Source organism: Lampetra fluviatilis, chromosome 15, assembly GCF_964198595.1.
Source record: "Lampetra fluviatilis chromosome 15, kcLamFluv1.1, whole genome shotgun sequence".
In the NCBI taxonomy this organism is placed as follows: Eukaryota; Metazoa; Chordata; class Hyperoartia; order Petromyzontiformes; family Petromyzontidae; genus Lampetra; species Lampetra fluviatilis.
The window spans coordinates 9,175,785-9,202,877 of record NC_136289.1 but is presented as its reverse complement, the minus strand read 5'-3'; the positions used below and the strand labels follow the sequence as shown (position 1 = coordinate 9,202,877).

The window sequence follows — 27,093 nt, the reverse complement described above, 5'->3', positions numbered from 1 at the left end:
TGTCTAATGTGGCCGCATCTCAAGGTGCTGTAGAAACGCGACCTTAACAGAAGTAAAGTAATATCTGCATTGTATACGTGGAATGTGTCACTATAAGTACGATGACAATGACGGTTGGATGTGTATAGTGCCTTAATGCAACTGTGCGTCGCGATAACGATGCCAGCCCTTCCAAATGCAATTCTTACAAATGAGCGAGTAAGAAAATAACAACGAAACGGATTCGTCAATAACACTGCCCGACACTAAAACATTCTACGTAGGTGACGTTTCGGGCAATCGCCCGTCTTTATAAACACCATTGTGAATGAAATATCATGACAACAATAATTTCCCCAGTAAATTATTTCTCCAGTAATCGTAATGCCACGTAAGACAATTAATTTGTAAGACACACCACTGCCGCACCCGACAATTAAAGTGGTTGGCAGTTAATGAAAATGCATAAATGTATTTAAAATTGAATGCGCGCAGGAGCAAAACTAATTTCTGGAAAGGCAAAAAAAATCAGTCGCGGAATTGCCCTAAAGTGTCTTAATGCAAGCAGATGAGTTAATAGCATTCATTACTGGCACGGCAGCCTTCTCGTTTAGCACCTGTGGTCGAGGCAGCGCGCTTTCTATTCAAAGCTCGTTACGTGGTTAATTGACAGTGATGGGGAAGTACAGATGGACACAGAGAGAGAGAGAGATGGGGAGAGAGGGGGGGGGCTGATAGGGTGATGTGTGGCGCTGTGATGCAGACATTGGGGTCGGTGTTGTGGGCAAGATGATGCGGGGAGAGGAGGAGGAAACAGCCATCCCCATCGCATTCCCGCGTGCCTGGGCCTTGCCCATCCATCTCCACGGCGACCACCACCATATGCTGATTGAATCTCTCGACATGGCCTTCAGCGCTCCACTTTAATAATTAATGCCTGAAAACCTGCCCCATTATGCCGCCCGGCGGTGGCTATTGTCATCACTTCTTCTCGCCAACAAAACTGAGTCCCGCCCATCCCCACGCCCGCCCGCCCGCCCGCCCGGCCGGCCCCCCTTTTCACAACAAGATCCCGTTCCCTTCCACTAGCCGGCAATTATTTTGGCACTCACATAAAGTGCTGTCGTCGGACAAAACAAAACTAAAGTTATTTCGCTGATAGGCAACGGGGAATTAGAACGTGCGTGCCATGTACTTGTGTGAAGCGGTGTGTGTGGGGGGGGCGTAGGTTTGCCCCGTTGGTTTAGTTCGGTGATATCCTAACAACATCAACAGAGTGCACAGTGATGGTGTCCTTAAAATGTACGGGCATGCTGTGATCTTCTTCTTTCGCGTGGCATGTGAGCAACGGTTTGTATGGATGATGTCATAGTTGGATGTCAAGGTCCTTCGCCCAATACAAGGCGGCAAGTAGGATGCTGTGTGCATTGCAGAGATACTGCCCGGGTGTGAGCTGATGGGGCACTCGCCGGCTAACGTAGTGTTTTGACGGCTTGGGCTCTATCGCAGTCGCAGATTGCTTGATTATTTGATGCCGTAATTACTTTTTAACTCATCCACAAAGGCGTGGTTAAAATATGCATTGAAGGTTAGAGGCGAGCGTGAACGTCGGTGGTTTACACAAGCGAACTCTGCTTCCGCGCTAGAAGTGGGAAGCGAAACGCTTTGCGGTTGCTCCGTTGAGGTTATTTTACCTTTAGATTTGAAGCTTTCGTGACTGCAAGGATTCATATTCTTAGGTTTTTTCGGTAAAGTCACGTCGGTAAAATTTTTTACAATTAATAAAATAAAAATAAAATAAAAATCACGACGTTTCGGAGGCAACACAAGCTTCCGTGATGTGACGGTTCCACCTGAAGACGGAAGCTTGTGTTGCCTCCGAAACGTCGTGATTTTTATTTTCTTTTAATTTTACTTTTATTAATTAAAATTTTTTACCTACGTGACTTTACCGAAAAAACCTAAGAATATGGTTATTTTACCATTGCGTTTTTGTTGTTGTTGTTGCTGTTGTTGTTATTGTTGCGCGAAACTGTGCATGGCGTGTGCCGTTAGCATACCATACGCGGCGTCCCTTCCTCGTTCTCGAGGCCTCCCAAGCCTCGGCCAGTCGAGTGCGGTGTGCTTCCTCCGCTGCAGTTTCACGTGCGCGGTGAATACGCGTCGCAAGTGGCCTGTTTATTAGGGCTGCGGCACAAACTTCGGACAACCCCATTGTTACACGTGTCTGTGACAGCTGTTTGAACACCGTGTACACCGAGTTTGTGCTTTCACGTATTTGCTGTTGTTAAAAAAGTATATTTTTTTGTGTGTGTGTTAAAGAAACAGGTCTACCGGCCTATAAAAGGTTCACTTTGAACGATTTTGGACGCACGTTTCAGGCACGTTAGAGTTGTGCGCCATCATTAGTACAATTGTTAGCATAGCTGTTAAGCAGCAAATGGTAAGGCTCGGAGGAACGCATTTTCAGTTCCTGTAATGAAATCCACCAGTGCGACCGCCTGGGAGACGAATGTTTCGACTTGGGAACGTGTCCTGCCTGTGCACAAAAACGAGTCCACGTGTTCGCTCGTGTCTCCGAGTCGAGAGAATGCGGAACCCGCACTGCCTGTGCGCATTGATAGAATCCACGAGTGTTCCCGTCCACGAAGCAATTCCTTACATTCAGTTTTCACATTGGCTTTTCCGAAATTATTCTTATTATTTTATAGTGCGACTAATGTTTCATTGCGTTTCGTCCGTGTTGTTTCGTATGTTTCAGCTCCCGTCCTTGAGTTGTAATTTGTCAAACTCGCCCAGCTGCCCTTCATGTATTGCCTTCACAATTATATTCCAATTGAGATGTTTTTTTTCCTTACGGTCATGTCAAGTTATGACATTAGCACATTTCCTTTCCGAACTCTGCAAATGAGCAGTGCATCACACCCCGTGTCGCACAACTGCTTCTGAAGTAGCTCCAATGGACCTCTTCGTCCACAGATCGGTTGGCTCATCCCATGTCAATTGAACCCAAAGGTTTACGTCTCCGAGCTGAAAAAAAAAGTTAAACAAAGCTAAGCTATGTTTTCTTTTTTTCAACACCGCTGATCGGCCTACAACCATCAACTCACCCAGCTTAATCGCCGGCAAACTGAAAACCCGAATTCAGTGGTGTCAGCTCAACTACTCTGATCCCTTAAGCCACCGGCCACCTCACGGCTGCCATTTCTTTAATATAAATATAGCGCGCGTACTCGTGTCCAACTTGTCGTGTGGTTCCCGTCGCGTGCACCGCGGCGAGGGGCCGCCACAGCGGCATGTGTGCTGAGGACATCCTCTCCCCCGCTGGCGGTAGGTAAAAAATAAATAATAAAAATAATAGAAATAATAATAGAAATAAAATTATAAATAACGACGTTTCGGAGGCAACACAAGTCTCCGTCAACAGGTGGGACCGTCACAGCGAGATTTACTGTATCATTTATAATTTTATTTATATTATTATTTCTATTATTTTTATTATTTATTTTTACCCATATGATTTTACCGAAAAAACCCTAAGAGTATCAACCTCTCCCTGCTGAACAACCTCTCCCCGCTGAACAACCTCTCCCCGCTGAACAACCTCTCCCTGCTGAACAACCTCTCCCTGCTGAACAACCTCTCCCTGCTGAACAGCCTCTCCCTGCTGAACAACCTCTCCCTGCTGAACAACCTCTCCCTGCTGAACAACCTCTCCCTGCTGAACAACCTCTCCCTGCTGAACAACCTCTCCCCGCTGAACAACCTGTCCCCGCTGAACAACCTCTCCCTGCTGAACAACCTCTCCCCGCTGAACAACCTCTCCCTGCTGAACAACCTCTCCCCGCTGAACAACCTCTCCCTGCTGAACAACCTCTCCCTGCTGAACAACCTCTCCCTGCTGAACAGCCTCTCCCTGCTGAACAACCTCTCCCCGCTGAACAACCTCTCCCTGCTGAACAGCCTCTCCCTGCTGAACAACCTCTCCCCGCTGAACAACCTCTCCCCGCTGAACAACCTCTCCCCGCTGAACAACCTCTCCCCGCTGAACAACCTCTCCCCGCTGAACAACCTCTCCCCGCTGAACAACCTCTCCCTGCTGAACAGCCTCTCCCTGCTGAACAACCTCTCCCCGCTGAACAACCTCTCCCCGCTGAACAACCTCTCCCTGCTGAACAACCTCTCCCTGGTGAACAACCTCTCCCCGCTGAACAACCTCTCCCTGCTGAACAACCTCTCCCTGCTGAACAACCTCTCCCCGCTGAACAACCTCTCCCTGCTGAACAACCTCTCCCTGTTGAACAGCCTCTCCCCGCTGAACAACCTCTCCCCGCTGAACAACCTCTCCATACTGAACAACCTCTCCCTGTTGAACAACCTCTCCCCGCTGAACAACCTCTCCCTGCTGAACAGCCTCTCTCTGTTGAACAACCTCTCCCTGCTGAACAACCTCTCCCCGCTGAACAACCTCTCCCCACTGAACAACCTCTCACCGCTTGACAACCTCTCCCTGCTGAACAACCTCTCCCTGGTGAACAACCTCTCCCTACTGGACAACCTCTCCCTGCTGGCGGTGTAGACAAGGAAGAGGCACTTCATCTTGGGGGGCTGAAACACAGGATAGCGCCACTTGCTCGATGTGATACTACCCTTTTATCTGCCACGCGGTCGCTTGCGTTCAATGGTGACCGCGGTTGATGGATGGCGAGGGCCGCTGCGTTGCCGGAGACCAGATATAAAACTCCTAGCCGATGTGTGCCGCTTTCAACCCACCTGTTTTTTTTTCTGGGGGATTTGAAACGTCGGCACGGGCGGTTCATAACCGACCGCAAATATACTTTGAAACGTGATACCCCGACTGTGAAACTGGTTTGCGGTTTGCAGTGATTTGTGACTTTTTTGAATGCATTTGGAGAACATGCGTGGCGTCTCAGCTTTGTTGCGGGAGCGTGTCGAGATGACAAACAAACAAAAAAATCTCGACATTTTATTATTCATACCTCAGAAATTTTGCATTTTTTTTTTACCACCACCACATTGTTAACCAATGAGAACAAACAAAATTAGTTTTTACTGACGTGGAGAAATTTTAAAAAAAATACTTTTTTATTCCTGTTATACACTAAAGTAAAGGTGTCGTGATTGGCACAGACCCGGCACCCATGGGAATTCAATGAATTGTAACGATGCAGGCGAAACGATTCGATTCAACAATCGATTATTTTATTTATTGTGGCTTGCAGGGGGTAAGGTGAACTCATGACGTACAACATACACGAATTGAAGAGCATCTGACCTTAAACGTGCAATTCAACACGCCTACCGTGAACCAGAGAATCGGTGTCATTCGACGAATCCACGCATCGTGACACCTCTACCAGGTACAGGTGCGAAACGGCGCTCACGGTTTTATCGCTTGTGGGTCTCGGCGAGAAAGTAAGTGCTTTTTTGCGCGAGTTTCTCTTTAGGAAACGTTCAGCATCATTCATAGACCTCAACTAGGTCATTGCCACAGGATGCCTGGCCTCACTCCTCTCCCCCCCCCGTCCTTCCCTTTTGGAGGTAAATTAAAGCGTAAAGTTTATTGACGGCTGAGGTAAAAAATTGGGCTAACGTGACCGTTGGTATTGAACGCGGTGGTAGATCCAGCGCCCATTACTCAGTGCTGATCAGAGGGCCTAATTACCAGGCTCATGACTGATCACCGCAAACGCGTGCGGCACACCGCCACCACAGCCGTGCGAGGGGTAGGGAGGGAGAGAGAGAGAGAGACGTGGAGAAAATGGGAAGAAGAAGTAGAAAAAAACTAGGCTAATTTTTCCTCAGAACCATTGCTTACGATGCTGCAGACTTAAAAGGCCCACGGAAGTTAATGGGCCGCTGAACAGCTGATGGACGTCAGTGACTCGGTACATGCACTCTGCTACTTGCTCTATAATTTGTCACAACTTTGCTGGAACTAATGAGAAGCCTACAGGCAGGTGTGTGTGTGTGTGTGCTTTTGTGAGTTTGTGTTAAGCGCGTTTCGTGTGCGTGTGTGTGGGCGTGCGTTGAGACAGGGCACTTTGAAATGTTCCCTGAACTTTGCCGTAAATCTGCCACATTTCTTTAACTTTTTTGAGCGCGCACACGAGGAAGCCGTGCTTCGTGAACGATCAGGGTACAAATAGTACGGCGTCAGGCCTGGGGAAAGAGGGGGGGGGGGAATATAAATCTATAGGTCAACTTCTGAGAGAAATATAACGTGAAGGCAAATTATATTTTATTTATTTATTTAATCATTGTCTCTGACCTTAGATCGAGATTTAGACATTATGAAATCCCCTGGCCACAGCGCATTATATACGAAGCAATATTGGATAACGTGTAGGCCATCTGACTCAACTATTAAAAGGCAATATTGTGTGTTGCTTAGGAGCCAAATGACATTAGGGCTGCGCTTTGTAAAATAATATTGTGTTTGTACTTGTATGTGTGTGTGTCGATGATGGTGTATGTGGGGAATGCTAGTGTAGCGGTTGGCACTCTGCACTACAAACTCCGCGACCCGAGTTCGATTCCCGCTCACGGCCAAAACCAATGACGATTATTTGAACCAGTCCTGTGCCTCCCATAGGTCGATTCAGCCTCAAATGAGAACCTGCTGCGATGTGTAGACATAGCCACTAGGGAGACAAAGGTGGCCGAGCCTGGTGCTTATCACCCACCACCTCCGTGCTGGTTTTCGTAGGTGCTCGCTAACAGCACCACCAGTCTGTTAAAGGTGTATGGGGGGTCTTTGTCCATTTTGGTGTAATATAAACCCTCCGATAACAATGTACACATTTTCGAGGGGGAGAGAGGGAGGGGGTGGAATGGTGGCACAGTGGTTAGCACACTGAACTACAATCCTAACCACCTGAGTTAAATACATTCCTGGTCACGGCTATTATCATTGGACATTGATATCTGAACCGGTCTTTGACTCCCCCTTCACCAAGCAGCACTGACCAGCGTGATGAAGTATGGCCAAACAACCCCCATGGTTCACTAAACAGTGAATTGACAGAGGGTTACAAATCATGATCATAATCTAACGTTAGTATTATTACAGATATTGCAATGTGTTGCATTAATCCAAAAAAAAATCGGCCCTAGATACGAATTTAAGATGATAAAGATTTTTTTTTTCATATTTTTCCACCAAAAGCGATGTCACGTGACCTCACTTTTGCACACATTATTACGACATGAAGAAGCTCACATTAAAAGTATTTTTTACTGATTAAAATGTATGTAAGAAATTACCATTCAATAATTAGTAATTAATATTAGCACATAAACAATGCATTGTTTTACACTCAATACATATAAGTAAAAAATACGATACAAAATGAAATAAGAAATTGGATCGGGAAATTCAAGATCTCAAAAATATAACCCATTCCCGGTATGTTTTGGGGATGGGTTCCCGATTTTCAGATTAATCTGAAAAATACGAAAATCAGGCCTAGCTATGACATTTTAGATTCCCCGATGAAATGCCTTTGTTACGAATTGATCCCAAAATGTGACATCAGGGGTCATTATTTTACGTGGCATTGGGCGACATCACTTTTGTTCGCACGAAAACACGTTCAATTACTATGCAATGTAAATTATCAAAAAATCGGACAATCCGTCAAAGTGTGCTTTAAAAAATCCCTTAAGTTTCAATCAAAAATGCATCCCTGGTATGTTCATAGTGCCACGCATACAATTGCACCATAAACACACGTCCAATTCCAGCATGCGGTGGTGCGTAATGCATTTCCTTCTATTTTTTTGTGTGCTGTTTGTGTTGGTTCCGTGGTGGCGACGATGATTTAAGCTCCACTCGACTGCAAAATACTCTATCAATAAAGCACTTTACGGAAAGTGTATGATCAGGTAATAACCGCGAGCCATCGAGGGTCGGGGCAACCGCGGGCATGCTGCAAGGGCCCGGGATGATGAATGAAGGACCGAGTCTCCATATTGAGTGGTGCGTGCAGCGGGCCAGAGCGTGCCATTAGCTGATAAGACGGCCAGCAACGAGTATCAATCACCGGTTGGGGCCCAGCCCGGTTGTTGGTGGAGGGGGGAGGGGGTGATGGGAGGGGGTGATGGGAGGTGGGTGGGAACGCAGTGGCGCGGCCGTGTGGCCCTCTTTTTATCTCGGATGGGAGCAACACATCACGCCTCCCTTTTATGATTATTAATGCGGACATCACCCGCAAAAACAAACTCTCCCCCCCCCCTCTCTCTCTCCTGCTATAATTACCCCGCCGGCTTTCTGATGCCCTGCGCGCCTCGAATCCCACACTCTCGGTGAGGGATGAAGAAACCCATCGCGGCAGGACAATCCGTGCAGGCTGGAAGCAAGCAAATAAGACGGCTACGTTTTTAACTTTTTTTGAATTGGTGGCCTCAACAATGATAATACCGCCACATGTTCAGCTCTTTCGAGCGGATGGCTTAGACAAGAGCGCTGTGCGTGCAATGTGGTGGCCACATGATGACACGCATGCAAGGAGTGATGGGATCTATCCTGCGTGCTCAGGAAACTCCTTCCTCAAAGGCCCTTTCCGTCCGCAAAATTCACCTTGCGTGGCATTGGGGGGCCCTCATCCAGTTAGCCTTGCCATCTATCCTGCTTTCCGAGGATGCCCTGGTTTTTTTAGGGAGATGCTCTGTTGGGAAATCTATAAGACGTTGAAAAGTCTCAGCTTTTGTCAGTTGCGTAATGCCAAACTACTCAAGGTATTTAAATACGTTGAATCTTCCACTATTGTGAGGTGGTAATTTTTCCGTGATATGTCGTGGTTTTTTGTAACCCAGAGGTGGCAAGCTTTCGTACGGCAGTGGACTGACAGAACGGCTTTACATGTACATAATTTGTTAGAATAGCGACAGAATTGTAGGTTTGAGAAAAGTATATTCGCTTAATTTTAGTTTTTGCCTCTCAGCAGTCATGGGAATTTGTGCAAGACGCGACTGTGTGTCCCCATATTAGTGGTGATGAGGTCAGTGTTATCGCTGGACAGAGGGAAGAATGGAAGGCTGCATCGTTGAGAAAGAAACGTATCCTTACTAATGTCCTGATATCCTCTCAACAATAAATGTGAGGTGTGGGCTTTTACCCTTTGACAAGGAGGTTATGGATGAAGCTATGTGTGCCCAAACAGCCAAACCCTTCATTACATTCATGTATCTGACACTCCACTGAATCAAAGAGAAACGATGCAGGGCAGGTAATGATTAGGCAACTTGGCAGCGAATGTTAAAGTGCATGTATGTGATAGCAATATCTTAGCCCTTATTTATAACAAAGCGAGATAAATTGACAAGGGAGATTGTGACTTTCATGTGCCAATGTGGTGAAATACAATATCGGGCAGATTATGTTTGTGGGTATTAAGCACAATCACATGTTTTGTAAAGTCTAAGATCTACCTATGTAGTAGATAGCTGGCAAAATATTAATCAAGTTTAGCAACAAATATATCAATGTAATGAAACTATCGCCATTTTTCCTTTTTAAAAGTATATACATAATTCCACGCGCATTAAACGTACGTTTGGGTGTTAACATCAGATTAATTCACACCGAGGTGTTTGGGGAATGAGCTGCGAAAGAAGTCATCATTCGCAGGAGAAGATGTATCTCGTTAAACCGTTCCCAGGAACAGGATCAAAAAAATCATCGTTGATTTGCTTAAAATATAAACACTAAATCTTGATTTAAAGCTTTCGTGACTGCAGGGATTCATATTCTTGGTTCTTTCGGTAAAGTCACGTAGAAGGGAAATAATAAAATAATATTAATATAAAACAATAAAAATTCACACGACGTTTCGACCGCAACAAAAGCAATCATCATCAGGTGTGAAATCCACAAATTTTCTTTCTCTGGATTTCACACCTGATGATGATTGCTTGTGTTGTGGCCGAAACGTCGTGAGAATTTTTATTGTTTTATATTAATATTATTTTATTATTTCCCTTCTACGTGACTTTACCGAAAGAACCAAGAATATATAAACACTAATTTAAAGCCACATCTCCCAACAATTGCAGGTTTATTGTAAAGTATTTAATGAAACACAAACCCCTCCTGAACACAATGTGTGTGCTCACGAACGCTAATGCGTAACGGGTTACTGCATGGCGCTGGATCGTGTGCTTAAATTAAGAGCGACGAATTACATCCGTGCAACGTCTCTCTCCAAATAGCCTCTTGTTTGACCCCGGCCATGAAGTTTTGCACGATAATAAAATATCATATCTTTTTTTTGTTGGGATTTGATTACAGCCGTGGTCTACAATGCATTAAGCTGATAAGTTTTTACAGAGGGAGTAAATTTTTAGAAAATCTTTAAAGCAAACATTGAGGATCCCCGAAAAAATATAACCTTATTTGCTGTTTTAGATTGCGTTCCGGGAACGTATCAGCAACAAAATAATTACTAATTGATTTCTGGGGGAAATTAAGGTATGGTGTATCTCTTGCTGGAATTTCTTCAAGAGCTTTGGGACCTACGTATACGTGTTACATTCGCACCTCGTACGTGTGGTCAGGATTTTTGGATAGGAGAAAAATATATACATTTGTATATATTTTTTAAATGTTAACTGGGGCATCCATTTCACGGCAAATTGCATGTCTTTTCCTCGTTGGTAGTCCAAGCTTATTCTTTTCTGAAACATCAAACGGGCTTTTTTTTACCACTCCCGCTTTGTTTTTTGTACAAAAAAACAAACATCAATTATTCAGCAATATCCTGGTAATGCCAATTAACTAGTTTTAGGTGGGATTAATATTGCATTGTACAGCATGCTCCTACCAGCCAGGCTGTTTGGCAGAGAACACAGCTTACTGTATTTGAAATGTGCAATCCAGAGTGGATTCTGTATATATGACAAAAAAAAAACCGTACGGATTATATTTTGTAATATTACTTTGCACAATAGCAGCACTCTCGGGGCTGTTTGCAAGATTCTCTGCTGGGTGAAAGGGAAAAAAAAGGAAATCACGCAAATTAAAATTATGTTGCGTTTGTTGGAAAGGAACACGTGTATTGGATGTGACCTGCAGGTTTCCACGATAGTCCAGGTCATCTTGCCGTACATGTGGCCCAGACTTCGGCCCTGCAAGATAAATCAACATTAATCCACTCATCCCGTTCAGAAAATCATTCTAAAATAATAACTACAGCAGTCCACCAGGCCTCCGTGGTGACCCAGGAGAAAAATAAAGAATATTTCAAATCATTCCACGTATGATTTTATTCCACTTTCGAAAGTCGATTCAATCTAATGCGGGCTGGAGAGAACAAAGGTCGTTTATTCAGCTGTTCGTGTGCGTTCCTCCAAATCTAATTATGCCCTTGATCTTACTTGATTTCCATAGATTTATACTGAAATCTAATCTGATTACCCTCCCATCGGCTGGCGGTGTTCAAAAGCAAACCTCATTTCGGCAGCTCGCTTCATTTGGAACACGGGGGGGGGGGGGGGAATGAAAAGCCTCCGTCCCCTTCGCGTCTCGGGGCCAGGCCGACGAGACCAACGCTCGCCTGCTCGACCCGCTCGAGGTCGGAGTAATGAAGCGGCGGCCAGCACCACTGACATGTGATACTCAGCCCCCCCCCCCCCTCATTTCTCCACCACCGCCACCACAGTCCAGCCTCACACATGATCAAGCACTTACTGATTTAACTCCAGCCACTCACCAGAGGTCAGTCGCCTCCTTATTACTCTTCTGTTGCCACTTCCGTGGTGACTGTTCCCATCAACTTCACTACTGATTTACTCCAGCCACTCGCTCACCGGCAGTCGGTCGCCTCCTCATTACTCTTACATTGCTACTACCGTGGTTAATGTTCTCGTGAATTCAATGATTCATTCCTCAACCCACAGCGATGACTCCAGTCTGACTATTTCGTCCCATCCACTGTGTGTTCAACCACCATACCACAGGTCAAAACACTTCCCATTCGGCCTCTTCCCTGGCAATGTTCCGTTTTGGACTTCCCTCGCCATCCCCTCCACCCCCCCGAGTTCTTCCACCCTTGCTCAATTCACTAAGCATGTTACCTCTCACCTTCAATAGTGCTGCTCGTTGCTGGCCGCTTGGCACTTTGGGACTTTGGGCCTCGGCACAGCAACCGTGAACAAATATTAATAAATAAAACAACGGGCCAGCGGCCAGCACTCCCCCCCCCCTTTATTTCATTACCGGCACATCGGTGACCCTTGAACGGTGCGTGACCCTGTTGGATTGCGTCGCTGGCAGAGGGCAATTTTCTCATTGATCTCGTTCCATTTTGACTTCTTTCTTTGTGTGTTTGCGCGCGCGCGCTCGCGCGTGCGTGTTTCCACTGTGATATTGGGCTTGTTTAGAATTAGGCACGTGGTGGGTGGGAAAGTGAGCGGGTGTTTTTGCAAGTCGGACAAGGGAAGACAATTGCATTGGGGGGTTAATTTTTCATTAATTAATTAACGTCACGTATATTTAGAAATCATCGGAAAGGCCACAGCGCGCAAAACAATAAGCAAGAGAGTCATTATTTTTCTGAACTCGCAAGTAGTTTGCCCGCCGCTTTTGAAACACTGATTCCGTGAAACTCTGATAATGAGCTCTCCGGGATTTATGTTGAATATGTTCTCCGAGGGGGCAACAGCGGCGCAACTCACTGCGGAGTGAACCCGGTGACCTAGACACCGGTCCCAGCCACGGCTGTCATCGGTGGTATCTGAAAGCGGTGTTGGGCACCTCCTGCACCAGCCCACGCTAACCAACGTCAAATCTGTAAACGATGAGAAAGCCCCCGTTATAACAAAAAAAAATAATGACAGATGAGAAACCTCAAATTCAGTTCGTCGTGAACTAACACGTAGGCTTTCGAGACTATTTCATCCATAATAGAGGTCTTTTGGGTTAGATCGTGTAAATGTCGTGGCTTGGCTCTCCAACACACCGGTGTGCTGTACTAGTGACGAATCGGCCACGTTTTTTTTGCGTGACAACCCTTACTAGTTGGCTGTGTCGGGTGGTGGCGGGTTTTAACGACGCATTTATATATTTACGCGATCTAACCCGAAAGACCTCTATTCTGGATATTCGGGAACTGTTGATGCTTTTTTTGCATCGTGCTCAGAGAGTGAGTGCTTTTTTGTTCATGTTTCTGCGTGTTGTTTGCAACTGACCAGCATGTTGAAGTATGGACAGACAACCCTGATGACTAACAAAGTGTGGGACGGCCTTCGGACAGCAGTGGATTGCCAAAACGATCTAAATTATTTAACGATATGCACCATAAACACCAGACAAGCTCCAAAAAAAAACACTCGAGGTACAGCAGCTGCACTCGGTAACCGAAACAATGAAGATTTCCGAACCTTCATCGCTTAACTTGCCTTAATTTGAAAGTAATTTACGTAATTTTTACTTGGAGCTCTTAAAAGTATGCTGTACGTAATTCTCCGTGAAAATAATACGGTAATTAAACAACAAATAAATGAACACGAAGTCGTCGCAATTTAATGGTTTAACCTGCATTGGCTCAGCAATGAATGCAAAAAATATTCGTGGATTTCCTCCAGGACGACAATGGGTCCCCAATCATCCTTCCGGGCACCTGAGGAAATGCCGTCACGTGGGACACCTGCAATGATGACACTGCCGTCTCAATGGACCTGACTGCACATACACACGTAAAGCCAAAGATCCCCCTTATAGCCTTGAACAGACTGTTGGGGCAAGTGCTGTTAGCGAGCACCTATTAAGGCCAGCACGGCACACGAGGGCGTGGGTGGCGAGCACCACCATCGGCCACATTTGTCTACTCTGCACCAGGCACTCGTTTCAGGCTGAGTCGACCTGTGGGAGGAACTCGGGCCACCGTGTTCGTGACGCAGCTCGCTAACCACCACCCTACCACGCCCCCCACCCCCGTGTAGCCACATCGACTGCTGTTAATGGTGCCATGGGTGCATGAGAGGTGAGCTGTGGACAGCCCCGCAACTGGCCACCACCTTTGTCTCCCCAGTGCTGATATTTTCACCAACGTACCAGGTGCTCGTTTAAGTCGAGCTAGGGAAGCCTCAGAACATATTAGTAAACCACTTGCCGCTGGTGTTCTGCAGGGTCTGGAATTGAACCCAATGCCGCTGGAATTGTAGTGAGTGTGTAAGCCACTTTCCCCCAACCACAGCTATGTAAACGCATAAGACAAAGATCCACCATATAGCCTTAACAGACTGTTGGGGCAAGTGCTGTTAGCTAGCGAGCACACCCGGTCACCTTTGTCTCCCCAGTGGCGATGTTTACACACCGCACCAGGTAATCGTTTGAGGCTGAGTTGACCTAGGGGAGGCCCAGGACCGGTACAGATAATGGTCACTGCTGTTGGCCGTGAGCGGGAATAGAACTCGGACCGCAGGGGTTCGTAGGCACACTATCGCACAGACACGTAAACACGCACACACACGCGCCTGCACATAGACGCCATGTGCGGAGATGAAATAACAAAAACTCAAAGGAGGGGCACAAACAACATTTATGTGTGACTCATCTCACGGCTGTCACGAGTTATCCATTCGATGAAGAAAACAAAGCAATTTTCAACAAATTACGTACAACTTCATTGCAGAACCAAAGACGGTGAAAACCCTTGAAACAAATAGGAATTCCATACGAAGCGAAATATTAAGTTGACGTTTTCCAGGGTGAGGTTTCCAGCTTCTTCGGCGTGGCGCTTCATGCGCTCGCTCTCTGTCCTACGGAACAAATTAAAACTGCTGGGAATATTTTTTTTGGCAGGTAAGACTCACTTTTGGGTGGTTTATACCACGTTTTTTTTCATCACCCTTTTGTAGACCACGTGTAAACACTCACCTCCACCCCACTCTGCCACTACAGTACTCTGAAATGTCCACAGACTGATAGCCGCAGGTTGGTGAAGCTTGGCTGGGGTGGGGGAGGCCATGCATGTTTTATGATCTGTGGGGATTGTGTGGCCACAAGGATGAGACGAAGGAAGAAGGACAGACAGCAAACACTGCGCTGCCTTGTCATCTTCAACGCCTCGTCCCATCTTAGAGATGCTTTACCTTGCCGGGCTGCGTTATTGGTCGTGAGACGGTGAGCGGCTGGGGTGAGAGAGCGAGAGAGAGAGAGGGAGGTGGTTGGTAAACCAATTCGAGCCCGATCTGTAAACGATGAGAAACTACTGCGGAGGTTGTTCGCGGCTGTGTTGGGGAGTTCTCAAGACGCACGGTCGGATTGTACCCCGATGGGAAGCTCATCCGGTAGAGGAGTGTTTGTCGGCCGCAAGCCAATAAGGACAACACTACACACAAAAGGTGATTTCTAGTCAGGAAAAGGCACTGTGTGTGACCAGAAGCCCGGTCCTCCCAGAATATCACGTGGCGTCACTCGACTTCAGGTTCACGTGCAATATCACGAACGCATCAGGACTGTATTGTGACTCCCGTTCAAAAAGACGTATTGAGTGTGGAACTGAATAAGGGGTGGTAAGACAGTTTTGTTCTCTTGAGTGTGTAGACACAGCGATTCATTGCACAGTGGGCATTGCCTGGGTCACTAGTAGACTGAAGTAGGCACATGATTAGTAGTCACAGCCATAGAACAAGGTATACTGGATGTGGTGCTCCGGGTTCGAAAATATTTTCCAGGTCGCTGAACCAGACGGACCCAGCTGAAACTAAAGCCGCACAGCGTTCGTATTCGCGGATACACGTGCACTTAATTTTATTGTCATTTTCTTGGTTCTTTCGGTAAAGTCACGTAGAAGGGAAATAATAAAATAAAATGTTTTATTTTTATTAAGATGAATCCTTGCAGTCACGAAAGCTTTAAATCGAAATTCATTGCCATTGTTGTTTTATTTTGAACTTTTAACAGCAACTGAAGCTGCGTTAGCACCACAGTTGTTTCCACCTTGATCGCAGGTGCTAACACCTCGGAATTTTCTTTTAAAACAATTATTTGGGATATTTTTCTTACGTTTAATGTTATATCGATCGCGCGCCACAGTCAGCTGCTTCGTTAGCTGCTCGTTGATGGCGATGAACCCACGTTGGCTTTGCCCTCTGGGTAATTTTCACTTCCATCCATTGCCAAGCACCAATTCTCGCACTCTCCGTTAATGATGGGACGCTCAGCAGGAAGACAGATGTATGCAAGTTGGAAAGATACGAGTGATAATATGACGACAAAAAGGTTAATTTTTTTAGACAGAAAAAGTATTATTTTGCAATTTAAAGAAAAGTCACAATTTTTTTCTTTTGAGTTGGCGGTATAAAGGAACGCTGTATACAATATACAAGGCAGTATGGTGATGTCACGTGACATTCAGGGCATGATGGGAGCAACTGATCTTATGGTCGCAAATGTGCCAATGCTGTCTATAACCCACCTTTTGTGTGTGTGTTACTACTCATCCATTGTCACGTTTGTTCCTGGGATATACCATCATGATGGGGAGTAATCGCTCCCCATGCTTGTTCAAAGGGGAGGTGCAGTAGTAATGTATAATTGCTTTTGGGGGATGCACAGCTGTGGATGTTTCGGAAAATATGACGCATTCTCGCCCATTATGAATATGGGAACGTCTATTTTGTTGTCAGCCACTGGAAAAAAAAGTCACCCTCTCCCAACTTAACGTCCTTTAAGAGTGGTAGACAGTTGCACACAAAGACAAAGGTCACTCGTGTAGCCTTTAACATACTGTTTGGGCAAGTGCTGTTAGCGCTCAAATGGCGGTGTGGCCAGAAGCAGGCCCGGTCGTCTTTGTCTGCCCAGTGCTGATGTTTACCTAGAACACCAGGTACTCATTTTAGGCTGAATCAACCGAAGGGAGGCTGGAGACCAGCTGTTATGTCATTCACCACTGATGTTACCCATGTCCGGGAATTTTATTCACCAGGTTCAATTCCTGGCAAGAAATCACTGGGTTCCTAGTGCAGTGCACGAACTGCATCGCCGACTTTCCCAGAACCACTTGCAGCAGCTTTCACTCTTTCCAAGGTGTCCACTTTCCAGTCACTTTCATTTCATCAATCATCACCAGTGTTTCTGCCAACCTTGCCGCCATGCAATGAAGCGACCCAATATTTCGCACTTGTTAACGTCCTTTTTTGTGGATTGCTCTTTGCTACAGATTCCAGATGGGGGGTGATGGTCATCGCACGTAGCTTGCAGTCAGCAGGCTACAAGTTCAAGTACTGGTCGGGTCGACTATACATTTGTTAATTCCTCAAAGATCCGTGAAATGAGTACCACATTGGGGAAAGTCAACAGCGGTTGTTCAATGCATCGGCTCGCCCCCGGCATATGAATGTGGAATTTGTAACACTGGCTCAAGGCTGCAATCCGGAAATTAGTACCAGCACTTTCACACATTAGTAAATGGAGGTGAACATCACCAATACTCATTCGAGCACAGACACTCATCAACCCAACATTGCCTATGCCGCTAAAGCCCTTCATCAATCAACTACTTCACACTGCTTCAGTGCAGATTAGCGCACGGGTTACGGCTTGTTTAAGGGGAGGCCAAAGACCAGTTCGGGACTGGTTTACATGTTACTCGCCACTGATGTTGGCCCGAGACCAGCAATCGAACTCAGGCCGTTAGGTTCAGAGCGCAGTGCGCTGACGACCACTGCGCTACCACTCCGCACCCTCCACGTGATATATTGATGCGAAGAGTTTCGTCGAGAGTGAGTGTGTGGGGTGGGTGGGGGGCTGGGAACATGGATTGACAGGTGTGTGGTTTTTCCCTTTGGGGTGGGGGGGTTGGGGGCTTTTGGGGCCATTGGTGGTAGTGGGGGGGGTGAAGGCAATGCCAGGAGGTGGTGGTGGTGGGGGGGGGGGGGTGCCGGCTAGCGAGGGAAGGGGGCCGCGTTAGTTTTGAGTGACCCGAGTGGCCACAGACCGAGGTTATTCGTCGTGCCGTCTGTCACGCCCTCCAAAAAAGCCCTCGACAGCTGAAACGTTTCCAGGGGCCTTCCGTCGCCGATGACGCAGTTATTTTCCTGAAAGCCTGGGATGTTAAATTATTCACAAACAGTGCCGTTAAGTAGTTTGTCAAGCAGTGTGTGAAAAATATGCGCTTGGAAAAATGCATTCGTTACCATCGGCAAAATTGCTTTTCAAGGTGGAACGTGTATGTGTCTTTTTCCCCGTCTCTTTTTTCCCATTCTTCCTCCCGGCCAAAAAGCGCTTCCATCGCCTTTTAAATATCGCCGCTGTGCACTCGCGAAAAAGCGTAGCGCTAACGCTGCCATTTAATTGAGGCCCTTACAGTTATTAAAAAATAATTGCCGCATTTCCGGGCACTGCGATGAAGCGGCAAACTGCTTACATTGTTCAAACAACTTTCCACGTTCTGTTGGAAAGATGAATTATTATTTTCGTAGCTAATATTAGTTTCTCCGCATTGTCTTTTTTACGGGCCTTCTTGGAACGGTTAGCGTAAGGTGAAAGTTTCGATTAGCGCTATCGTTCGTGACATGATGCTTCGGTGTTGCCACGTCCTGCAATTGCGCGCGTGAGTGTTTTTCGTGTCCTTGGGAGGATTCATTGTGCTTTTAAAGTAATAATTATGAGCGTTATGACCCTAATAATCTCTGCCGCATAACATATCGCACCGGCGCTCGATTGTGACTCACGTTCGTAAGACTAACACGGACGTGGAACTGAATGAATGGTGGCAGACAGACATCGCTCTGCGTAGGCATCTGTGGTACTTGTTTCTTAACTGAATATTTTCTGGGTCGTAGGTAAAATGTAGTCGGAGGTACAGCAAACATAGAATCGGCTGAAACACACTTTAGCTTTTAAAATGAGTTAATTACCGTTTCTTGTGTATGTTGTCTATACTGTGTCGTTTTGAACATTGTACTTGGTCTGCAATCACTTCCTTTCTGAGTAACTAATTAAATACCCACTTGTGTTCTGGCACCTTGAGAGGTACAGCATGGGAGGTGCAGTATAAATAATACATTGTTATGATAATGACAGAGTAACCATCAACATAGCGAGAGATATTCCAGACGTGGGGTTTCACGTGCTGAATTATTTTTCATCTTCACCGACCCAAACAAGAAGAAATAAAGCCCCATTTCAAAGTAACCCTTATATGTGCGCGTGCGTGTGTGTGTGTGCATGCGCACGTCATTATATTATTATTATTATCATGACTATCTTTTTTTTTTCCTTTTAACACAACCGAGGCTGCATTAACGCCCGCAATTGTTCCGCCTCGGCCGCGTGCGCTAACACCCGGGGCTTCTTTGGAAACAATTATCCGGGGCGTTTTTCCCCTCCATCTCCACGGCGGAGTGAGGAGGAGGGTGGGTGGGGGTGGGGGGGGGGCAACGCGGGGCCCTAATTCATAATTAATGCCGCTCGGAGCCAGGGCAGCACACACGCACACGCGCGCGCGTGCACGCGGGGCTCTCGTTGGGCACATCCATTGAGTCTGGCCTTGACCTCACACGCCAGCTTAGGGGGGGGGGAGGGTGCTTGGGGTACGCTTGCGTACCTACCCCGCAGCCCTGTGGCAGCCCTACTCACCGCTGAAGGCTCACCTCTTGTTGAAGGCTCACCTCTTGTTAAGTCGAAAGAGTGAAAGTGATTTCCTGCTCAAATGAGTTGAGCCGGTGGTGACCATTCCATGTTCCTATGGTGCGGGCGAGTTTATCCGCAGGATAGCCAATGTTGACCTCGCTATAAAAGTCGTTCTCATTTTATTGACCCCGGAGGGATGATGGGTTGACTCCCAACCAGGATTTGAACCTTCCAATTGCAAGCCGTTCACTCTACCACTGAGTCTGAAAGTGAAAGAATAAAGATGTTGGTGCAACAAAAATGTGTATAATTTGACAATGGGCATCGCAGACGTGCATCATACACATCGGTGAGAACTGGAGCAAAATTTCACTATCGGCAAAAGCAGATGATCCCGTTAACTCATTCTATTTAGCGTTTAGCATTCATACTCGTTGGTTATTTCGGTGAAGTCACGTAGGTAGAAAAAGAAAAGAAAACAAAAAATAACATATCACGACGTTTCGATCGCAACACAAGCGGTCGTCCTCAGGCGGAAAAAATATAATCCAGCAGTGGAGCTGCTGAACCAGCGAGAGAGCTGTTACAACAAGAGGTTATTTACGTGTGAGATGGGCAAGCAGGCGGGGTCTGAGCTGGAAAGGAATTCCATCCCCGGACGCAAGCCCGTCAGCTGTGTTAATGGGGGAGATTAGGGAGAGAGAGATTAGGCAGAGAGAGATTAGCATGAAATGAGCTGACGTCACCGCATAAGTGTATCGCCCCTGCATATGCGCACCACAGCAGTGTTAATGGGAGATTAGCACTATGTTCATGGGAGAGATTAAGCAGAGAGATTAGGGGGATTAGCAAGTTAATGTCATGTCTATGTGTAACACAAGCTGCTTCCAACTGCGCTGTGAGGCAAGCGCGTCCACGCAAGTGAACCACCGTAACATTTGTTAAACGCTGAACTGTTTTTGCATGTCCCCATGAAACAACTTTCCGCTACGGGATTATGCCTGTGCATGCGTATGCGTGTGTAGGTGTGTGTGTGTGTGCCAGCGACCCGAGTTCGATTCTCAATTACGGCAAACATCAGTGGCATACGCCTCGACCGATCTTGGGCCTCCCCTCGTCGGCTCCGTCTTAAAGTGAGTGGCTGGTGTGGTGTGTGTACATCGTGGCACGGCGGAAAGAAAGATGGCTGGGTGTGGTTCCCGTGTGTCTTGCCGGCCTCCGTTAGGTGCTCACTAACAGCACTTGTCCAAACAGCTTGCCAATGCTATGCAGGGGATCTTCGGGTTTTTTTGTGTGTGCTTGGGGCATGGCACTTTCTGCCATCGTGTGCCACCTTTGGGCGTTGATGGTAAGCGCCGGTAATCCGGTACTTTGGGGAGTGGTGAGTTCGGTGGATTTGCACAAACATCACCTGTGCTTGACACACCCACCTGCAGGACTATGGGGAGGCCGGGAGGTGGAAGAATGGCCAGTCGGATGCGTGGTAGACTTCGCCTGGGCATTGTAAGTACTGCACGTCCAACGCGAAGATGGAACAATAAAACATCGTCTCGTGTGCAAGTGCTCGATGGAATGTCGCACCGTAAGAACGTGAGAGACGGCGACTGTTTGGGGAGGGCTTTATCCAGCAGTGGATAGACAATGGTTGATAAGAATGCAATGGTTCACTCCCCCACCCCACCGACTTATTCAATTAATTGTTCCAATTCAGAGCTGTGATATGTTTCAAACATGTCAGCTTTTTTATCATCTCGCTTGTGTTGTTTTTATCTTTTTTACGTCTTGTTTTTACAAATTTAGTTCACAACCATTCACCAAAATCTAACGGCAGCATGGCATCTGCGTGCAATTTTCATAAGCCGAAAAGCATCAATGCGTAACACATGCAATTCAATGCATTCACCGTGAGCATTAATACTAATCGCGGAATCGAACCATAGTTACACACTCGGTAGTCTGTTTTCTCGCTGCAAGTAAGTCTACTGGGTAAGGAAATGGCTGCACAATCTAATTCAAGATACTCCTTAAAATATTTACAGTCAGTAAAGCTTTCTGTAATTAAATTATTATAGCCAGATTTACCGATTGTTCCCCTTTAAATATAATTAGACCTGACCGCATAGCAGACGGACATATAAAGTAGTAGAGATAGTTTCAACGCGACATGTCTCCATAAACAGTTGTAGAGGATAAGGTATTTTTTAAATAATTTTAAACGCTTATATTTGCCAACAACCTGCTAGAGCTGTGGTATTTTCTTGGGGTTTTTTTCTTTTTATGTAAAACCATGCTTTGAACGAAAATTTTGAGTACCTTTTTTCTTTTTATGGAAAACCATGCTTTGAACGAAAATTTCGAGTACAGTTTACATGGCATATTGCTTAAAAGTGACCCAAAAAATAGGGCTCAAAAGCAAAAAATATAGGGCTTCAAAAAATATTTCGTCAAATATGTGGCAACAACAACAACAACAAAACAACAATGGTGCCATTTGTTTTAAAACATCTAAATGGATAAACTTTGCTCTTCATGGGCAACACTTTAGCATTCAATATTAATTGGCAACACTTTGTTCATGCATAAAGAGCACTCCGCTGCGTTGCTATGTATATTTAACAGGAAGAATAGCATCGCCTCGGGCCTAGTCCCAACTAGGCCACGTGCAGTAAACACTGCTCGTGCGATGTTTTCATACATTTTTTGTTCCTCCCCGTTCCGTGAGAACCCAACACGCGCGTGTGCCTGCAATGAGGTGTCTGCTTAAAACTTAGAATTACGGGTCCATCTCTGGCACGGTGGCTGCCGCGCACCGCTACTTGCAGATCTCTGCCTTACATTTCCTTTTAGTGCCTTTCAGCAGCAATAAAACACCTGTACATTATTTACCGGCCATATATCAACGGAAATATGATTTAATTCACACCTCTGAGTCAGACTTATTTGACTAAAAACTTGTAAGGAGAGATAGGAATGCTGCCAGACTTGTTTTTTTTACAGTTAGTTGTAATGTATGTGTGTGTAGGTCGACTCGGCCTCAAATTGAGTAGCTGGTGCGGTGTGTTAACATCACCACTAGAGAGACAAAGGCGTCCGGGCGTGGTGCTGGCCACCCACCCCCTCGTGTGCCGTGCCGGCCTACATCGGTGCTCGCTAACAGCACTTGCCCCAACAGTCTGTTAAGGCTATACGGGTGATCTGCGTCTTTATTTTGTGTAGGTTGTTGAGGTGCTCGCTAACAGCACTTGCCCCAACAGTATGTTAAGGCTATACGGTGGATATTTGTCTTTGTATGTTGTCCTTGTGTCTGTATGTGTTGGCCACGCCATTCATTCCTCAATAGGTTCTCGCTGACAGCACTTGCTAATGTATAGGAAATATGGGAGATGTTTGTGTTTGTTTGTCTTTGCACCTGTGAATTCATTAAGATGTATATTTTGTACATCATGGTACCTCCTTTGCCAGTACAAAAGTATGAGAATAGATTTTTTCCCCTTTTTTCTGGCAACAAAACAGCTGTGTTAAGTTGTTAAAACACCAAACTGAAACCTTTTACAAGGAATCATGTCTGCATTAACTACAATACTTGTGGTCAAAATGCAAAAAATAACATACTCTGATAATATATGCATTGTCTTAGAAACTGATTGGTCCACACCACACCAATCAGTTTCAAAGACTATTCTCATGTATGTTTTGGTTAATATGGCATATATGCACATATATAAATGCACACGAGTAACTAAAAAAAGTTGTTAACATATGACTACTACAAACGGTCAGTAAAATATCGTTAACATTAAATTATGCATCATCGACATTTTCGACAATTGTCTGTCCACTGCTGGATAAAGGCCTCTTCACACCATTTCCATCCTTGACAATCCATCTCACTCCTGCACGTGAACTGCTCCATCTTCAGGGTGGTCGTCCTGTTAGCTGTGTTCCTACCAATGGCTCTCACTCCATCAGCAGTCTTGTCTATCCGACATTCTTCGCCGTTGTAACGCTACTCATATATATGGGTGATCCTACGGGCATAACAGAATTACAGGAACACTGCATGCATATACCACACCGCGAATAAATGGACGTTTGCTAATGTATACCGCTAACTTGCCGTTTCAGAACATTTAGAAGCTATATTTTTTCGTTAAAACAAAGTATGCTTCTGTTAACTGTTGTTATTTTTCAGGTTGCTGGCCACGTGCTGTAATCCCGTTACTGTGGAATTGGCCAAATGTACGCACCAGGCACCAACATGTTTTCACGTGCGCACACATGTATACGATTGTGCGCGCACAGATACACCTATGCGATAGCTACTGTACTCTTGACCCTGCCCACTCAGCAAAAGGTCAACCCTATCGAGGCAATAGGGCATCTCGAAACACCGTTGCACATTGACACGTGTGATAACCAAATTGCTTTGTTATGCTCGAGTACATTAAAGTTACTTTACTCCTCGGTAGGCAAAATCAGAATCGTTATTTATGCTGGAGGAATCTGATGAGCTATGAAGCTCCTTTTCACAGATGTCTCGTATGAGCACGAAACACGGTAGAACGTGACCTGATTTTTGTTGTCTGCTTTCCCCAGTTTCATTCCCACGTGCTATCGGAGTCACGTGATGTGATGAAGAATCTCTTGGGATCTCCTGCAAAGCAATGCAACCCTTCGTTGTGTTATAGAACGGCCCACGAAAGTGGATATTGCAGAACTCCTTCTGACAACCATTCATGTGGACCCTGCTATGTCGTCACATTAAACAAATATGCTCACCGTTCAATACGCATCAATTTATGTGGTTGCATTTAGATGATAAATTAAACAATTTTTTTTTTACTAAAATCACATTTATCATTAACGCTAATTTACGTGATATAAACATAAGCATGCCAATGTTCAGGGAAATGGTTCTTCTTCGAGGACATTTTAAGAAATGTGGAAAATTAATATCTTCTCATTGGCATAGGAGCAGTTGTATTGTCAATACACAATGAACATCTAACAAACGCTTAGACAATTAAAATGCACGCATCAACGTTTTCAAATGTAATACACTCACAAATGCCAATGTACGCCTGCATCATCGAAGACAATTTTCCTTTTTTTGAACGACCTGTTTTCTGCCATGAACATCTGGATATGGACACTGACAAAGAGAGTGGAACAAAAGCTGAAAATTGCACAGAGGATCGCAGAAAGTTGCACGCTCGGAATTACGCTAAGAAACAGACCAGAGGAGCACATGGATAACAGAATGTACACAAGTTGGAAGAATCGCATTGGTCGTCAGGCGTGCCGGACACGTCGCGGGGAAGTGATGATGGCCTCGGCGGTCGAGATGAACGACAGCCAAAGGAGGGAGCGCGCCTCGGCAGGACATCCACAACAACAGCGACAAAGCGACGGAATCTGCTCGCGTGCTGCATGGGATTCTGCATCATGTGACCTTGAGAGATGGTAACCGACTTGGGGAGGCTGTCGTCTAGCGGTGGATAGATTTGATGATAAATACGACGGCGTTGTATAGATCAGGTCAAACCTACCTGCAGATTCGTTAACATTTGAACACAAATGAAATTAAAACGACTGACCTGTACTACTGGATTTGCTGTATCTCTCATGTCGCATCGTGCCTGCTTGAACCATTCACACACCGGAAGAGAAAGGGAATCTGTGTCTCTTCAAAGATGGCAATCGTGGTACGATACTTGTGTGTTGGAGACCCATGCGCTCTGTGTTCGCAGCCGCATGGTCGTACAACGGGATGGAACGCGAACGGCGCTTCGAAGCTGTAATATCTCACGGTCAATCTTGGGTTACATAAGCGCGCCGTGGCCCAGAACTTTACAGCCAAGTGTCAGCCACCGTTCATCACCCGCAGAATTTCGTGAAAGTTAGAGATGCGTATATATTTGTAAAAGAACGCCGTTCGATTTCAACTCCTCTGTTATCCCCACCAAGCTCTCTATACATGCTGCCACCCCACTACGCACCCCACAACAAAACATAGTTTAGCAATTGTTCATTAATTATGATGCACTCAGTTGTTTTTATATCGTACTGTTTTGTTCGTCACGGCGCACTGCAATCGCCATTCTAATCTCGCTGTCTTGCGCGTCGCGTTGTACGTTGGTAACAGCATTTTATCGTGACCCATCCTGCTGTGCGTAGCTCTATTCTCTTAACGACTGTGTTTAGTTTTTCAGCCACGCTACAGACGCCAACGGCAGACCCCATAATAACAACAACGTGTTTTCAAAATAAAACTCATCTGGGCTCAACGCGCGTGCGTGCCAATAATGCGTAAACATTCTAATTTCCGTGCCAGCTCGATCGCACCCTTCAGGCCAATGTGCGCACCATCTTCATCATCATCATCATCCAATGACGTCATCAGCCATGGCCAGTCCACTGCTGGACGAATGCCTCGACCAATCGCCTGGAAGCGCCTGCAAGCGGTAGCAGCAAAAAAAAAGGTTCTTCTCACCACGCAGGGCCACGGTGGAATCTGATTTCGCGACCCACCCGCCAGGTGTTCATTGCTTCTCGAGGCAATCTCTCCGACACAACGACCTGCGGGCCCCCCACAACCTTCCCGCCACCCAGTGCCCCCCTCCACGCTGTTTAGCTGACCGTACCGATGCCCGTTGTTTAGCGGAAGGGGGTGCGTGCTATTTATTAGTGTCAGGATTTTTAAAGGTTTCATTAGTCTGCCGTTCTCAATGCAGGTTTGGGTGTTAAATAATGCAGCACAGCCTATCCATCACAGCTCACTGTGCTTTTTAAATGACCTTTTCGCGCAGTTTAAGTGAGCCATGGAGCACTGACGGAAGGCCCTCTAGAGTTTGGACGTATTTCTTTCCGTGACCGATTATTCCCGAACACTGGGCCATTTTATTTCGGTTTTTTTTGTCCCACCTCCATTCCAGACTCACTTAGTTTGAAACTTACTTTTTAATTTATTTGTCCTACACGTTAGCTAAACTTGTGAATATAGCTCGTTTGTGTCATTACATGCATGCTATTTGCTTGATTAGACATTTTGTTTCGCTAGATATGGCAGAGTTTCAGGGGGTTTGTGTGGCACTCGATAACAAGGTGATTCTGTATAGTGTATAATTAGGCAGTGCCACCTAGTGGAGCTGTTACTGGCTGAGGACGGCCCTTGCATTTGTATTTCCATCGAATCCAGAGCCTTCTTTATACTCTTGGAGTCGCACGACTAGGTTAGCTCTATGTATGTTTAACATCTTTTGCACCATACGTTTCCCACCATGCTAATCGGAGGTGCGGGGGAAGGACAACAAACTAAACACAAAAAAGCACGTGACGCAGACAGCGTTAGTCGCTTAGCGCGTCACGTGGGACGTGTGTAACAATCATCGGGCGCGTGCAGTGTGAATGGGGAGGAGTAAATTGGTAAAACGCGGATAGACGTAGCGTGGTGGTGGGTGGGGGGGTCAGCGAGGACTGGAGTTTGGGACACTTTCATGGCATTTTGAAACACT

At 46.0% G+C, this 27,093-nt stretch overlaps 1 protein-coding gene across 17 annotated transcripts in view; it reads left to right on the top strand.

The window, feature by feature from the left end:
* The window catches only part of LOC144936193 (uncharacterized), a 109,473-nt gene extending 82,616 nt beyond the window's left edge, over positions 1-26,857 (top strand). For 3 of the 17 annotated variants that reach the window (XR_013637390.1, XR_013637389.1, XR_013637394.1), the window contains 3 exons: positions 20,605-20,712; positions 21,016-21,082; positions 24,176-26,856. Coding sequence is in view for 2 of the 17 variants with exons in the window: in XM_078863165.1 (XP_078719291.1) it covers positions 21,016-21,082; positions 23,772-23,818; positions 24,176-24,207 (146 nt within the window). In the remaining 15 variants the exon portion in view is untranslated. Of the gene's footprint in view, positions 1-20,604; positions 20,713-21,015; positions 21,170-22,601; positions 23,169-23,771; positions 23,819-24,175 lie in introns of those variants that run through there. The other 14 variants (XR_013637400.1, XR_013637397.1, XR_013637395.1 and 11 more) reach the window with 12 other exon arrangements.
* Positions 26,858-27,093: the final 236 nt, after the last annotated feature.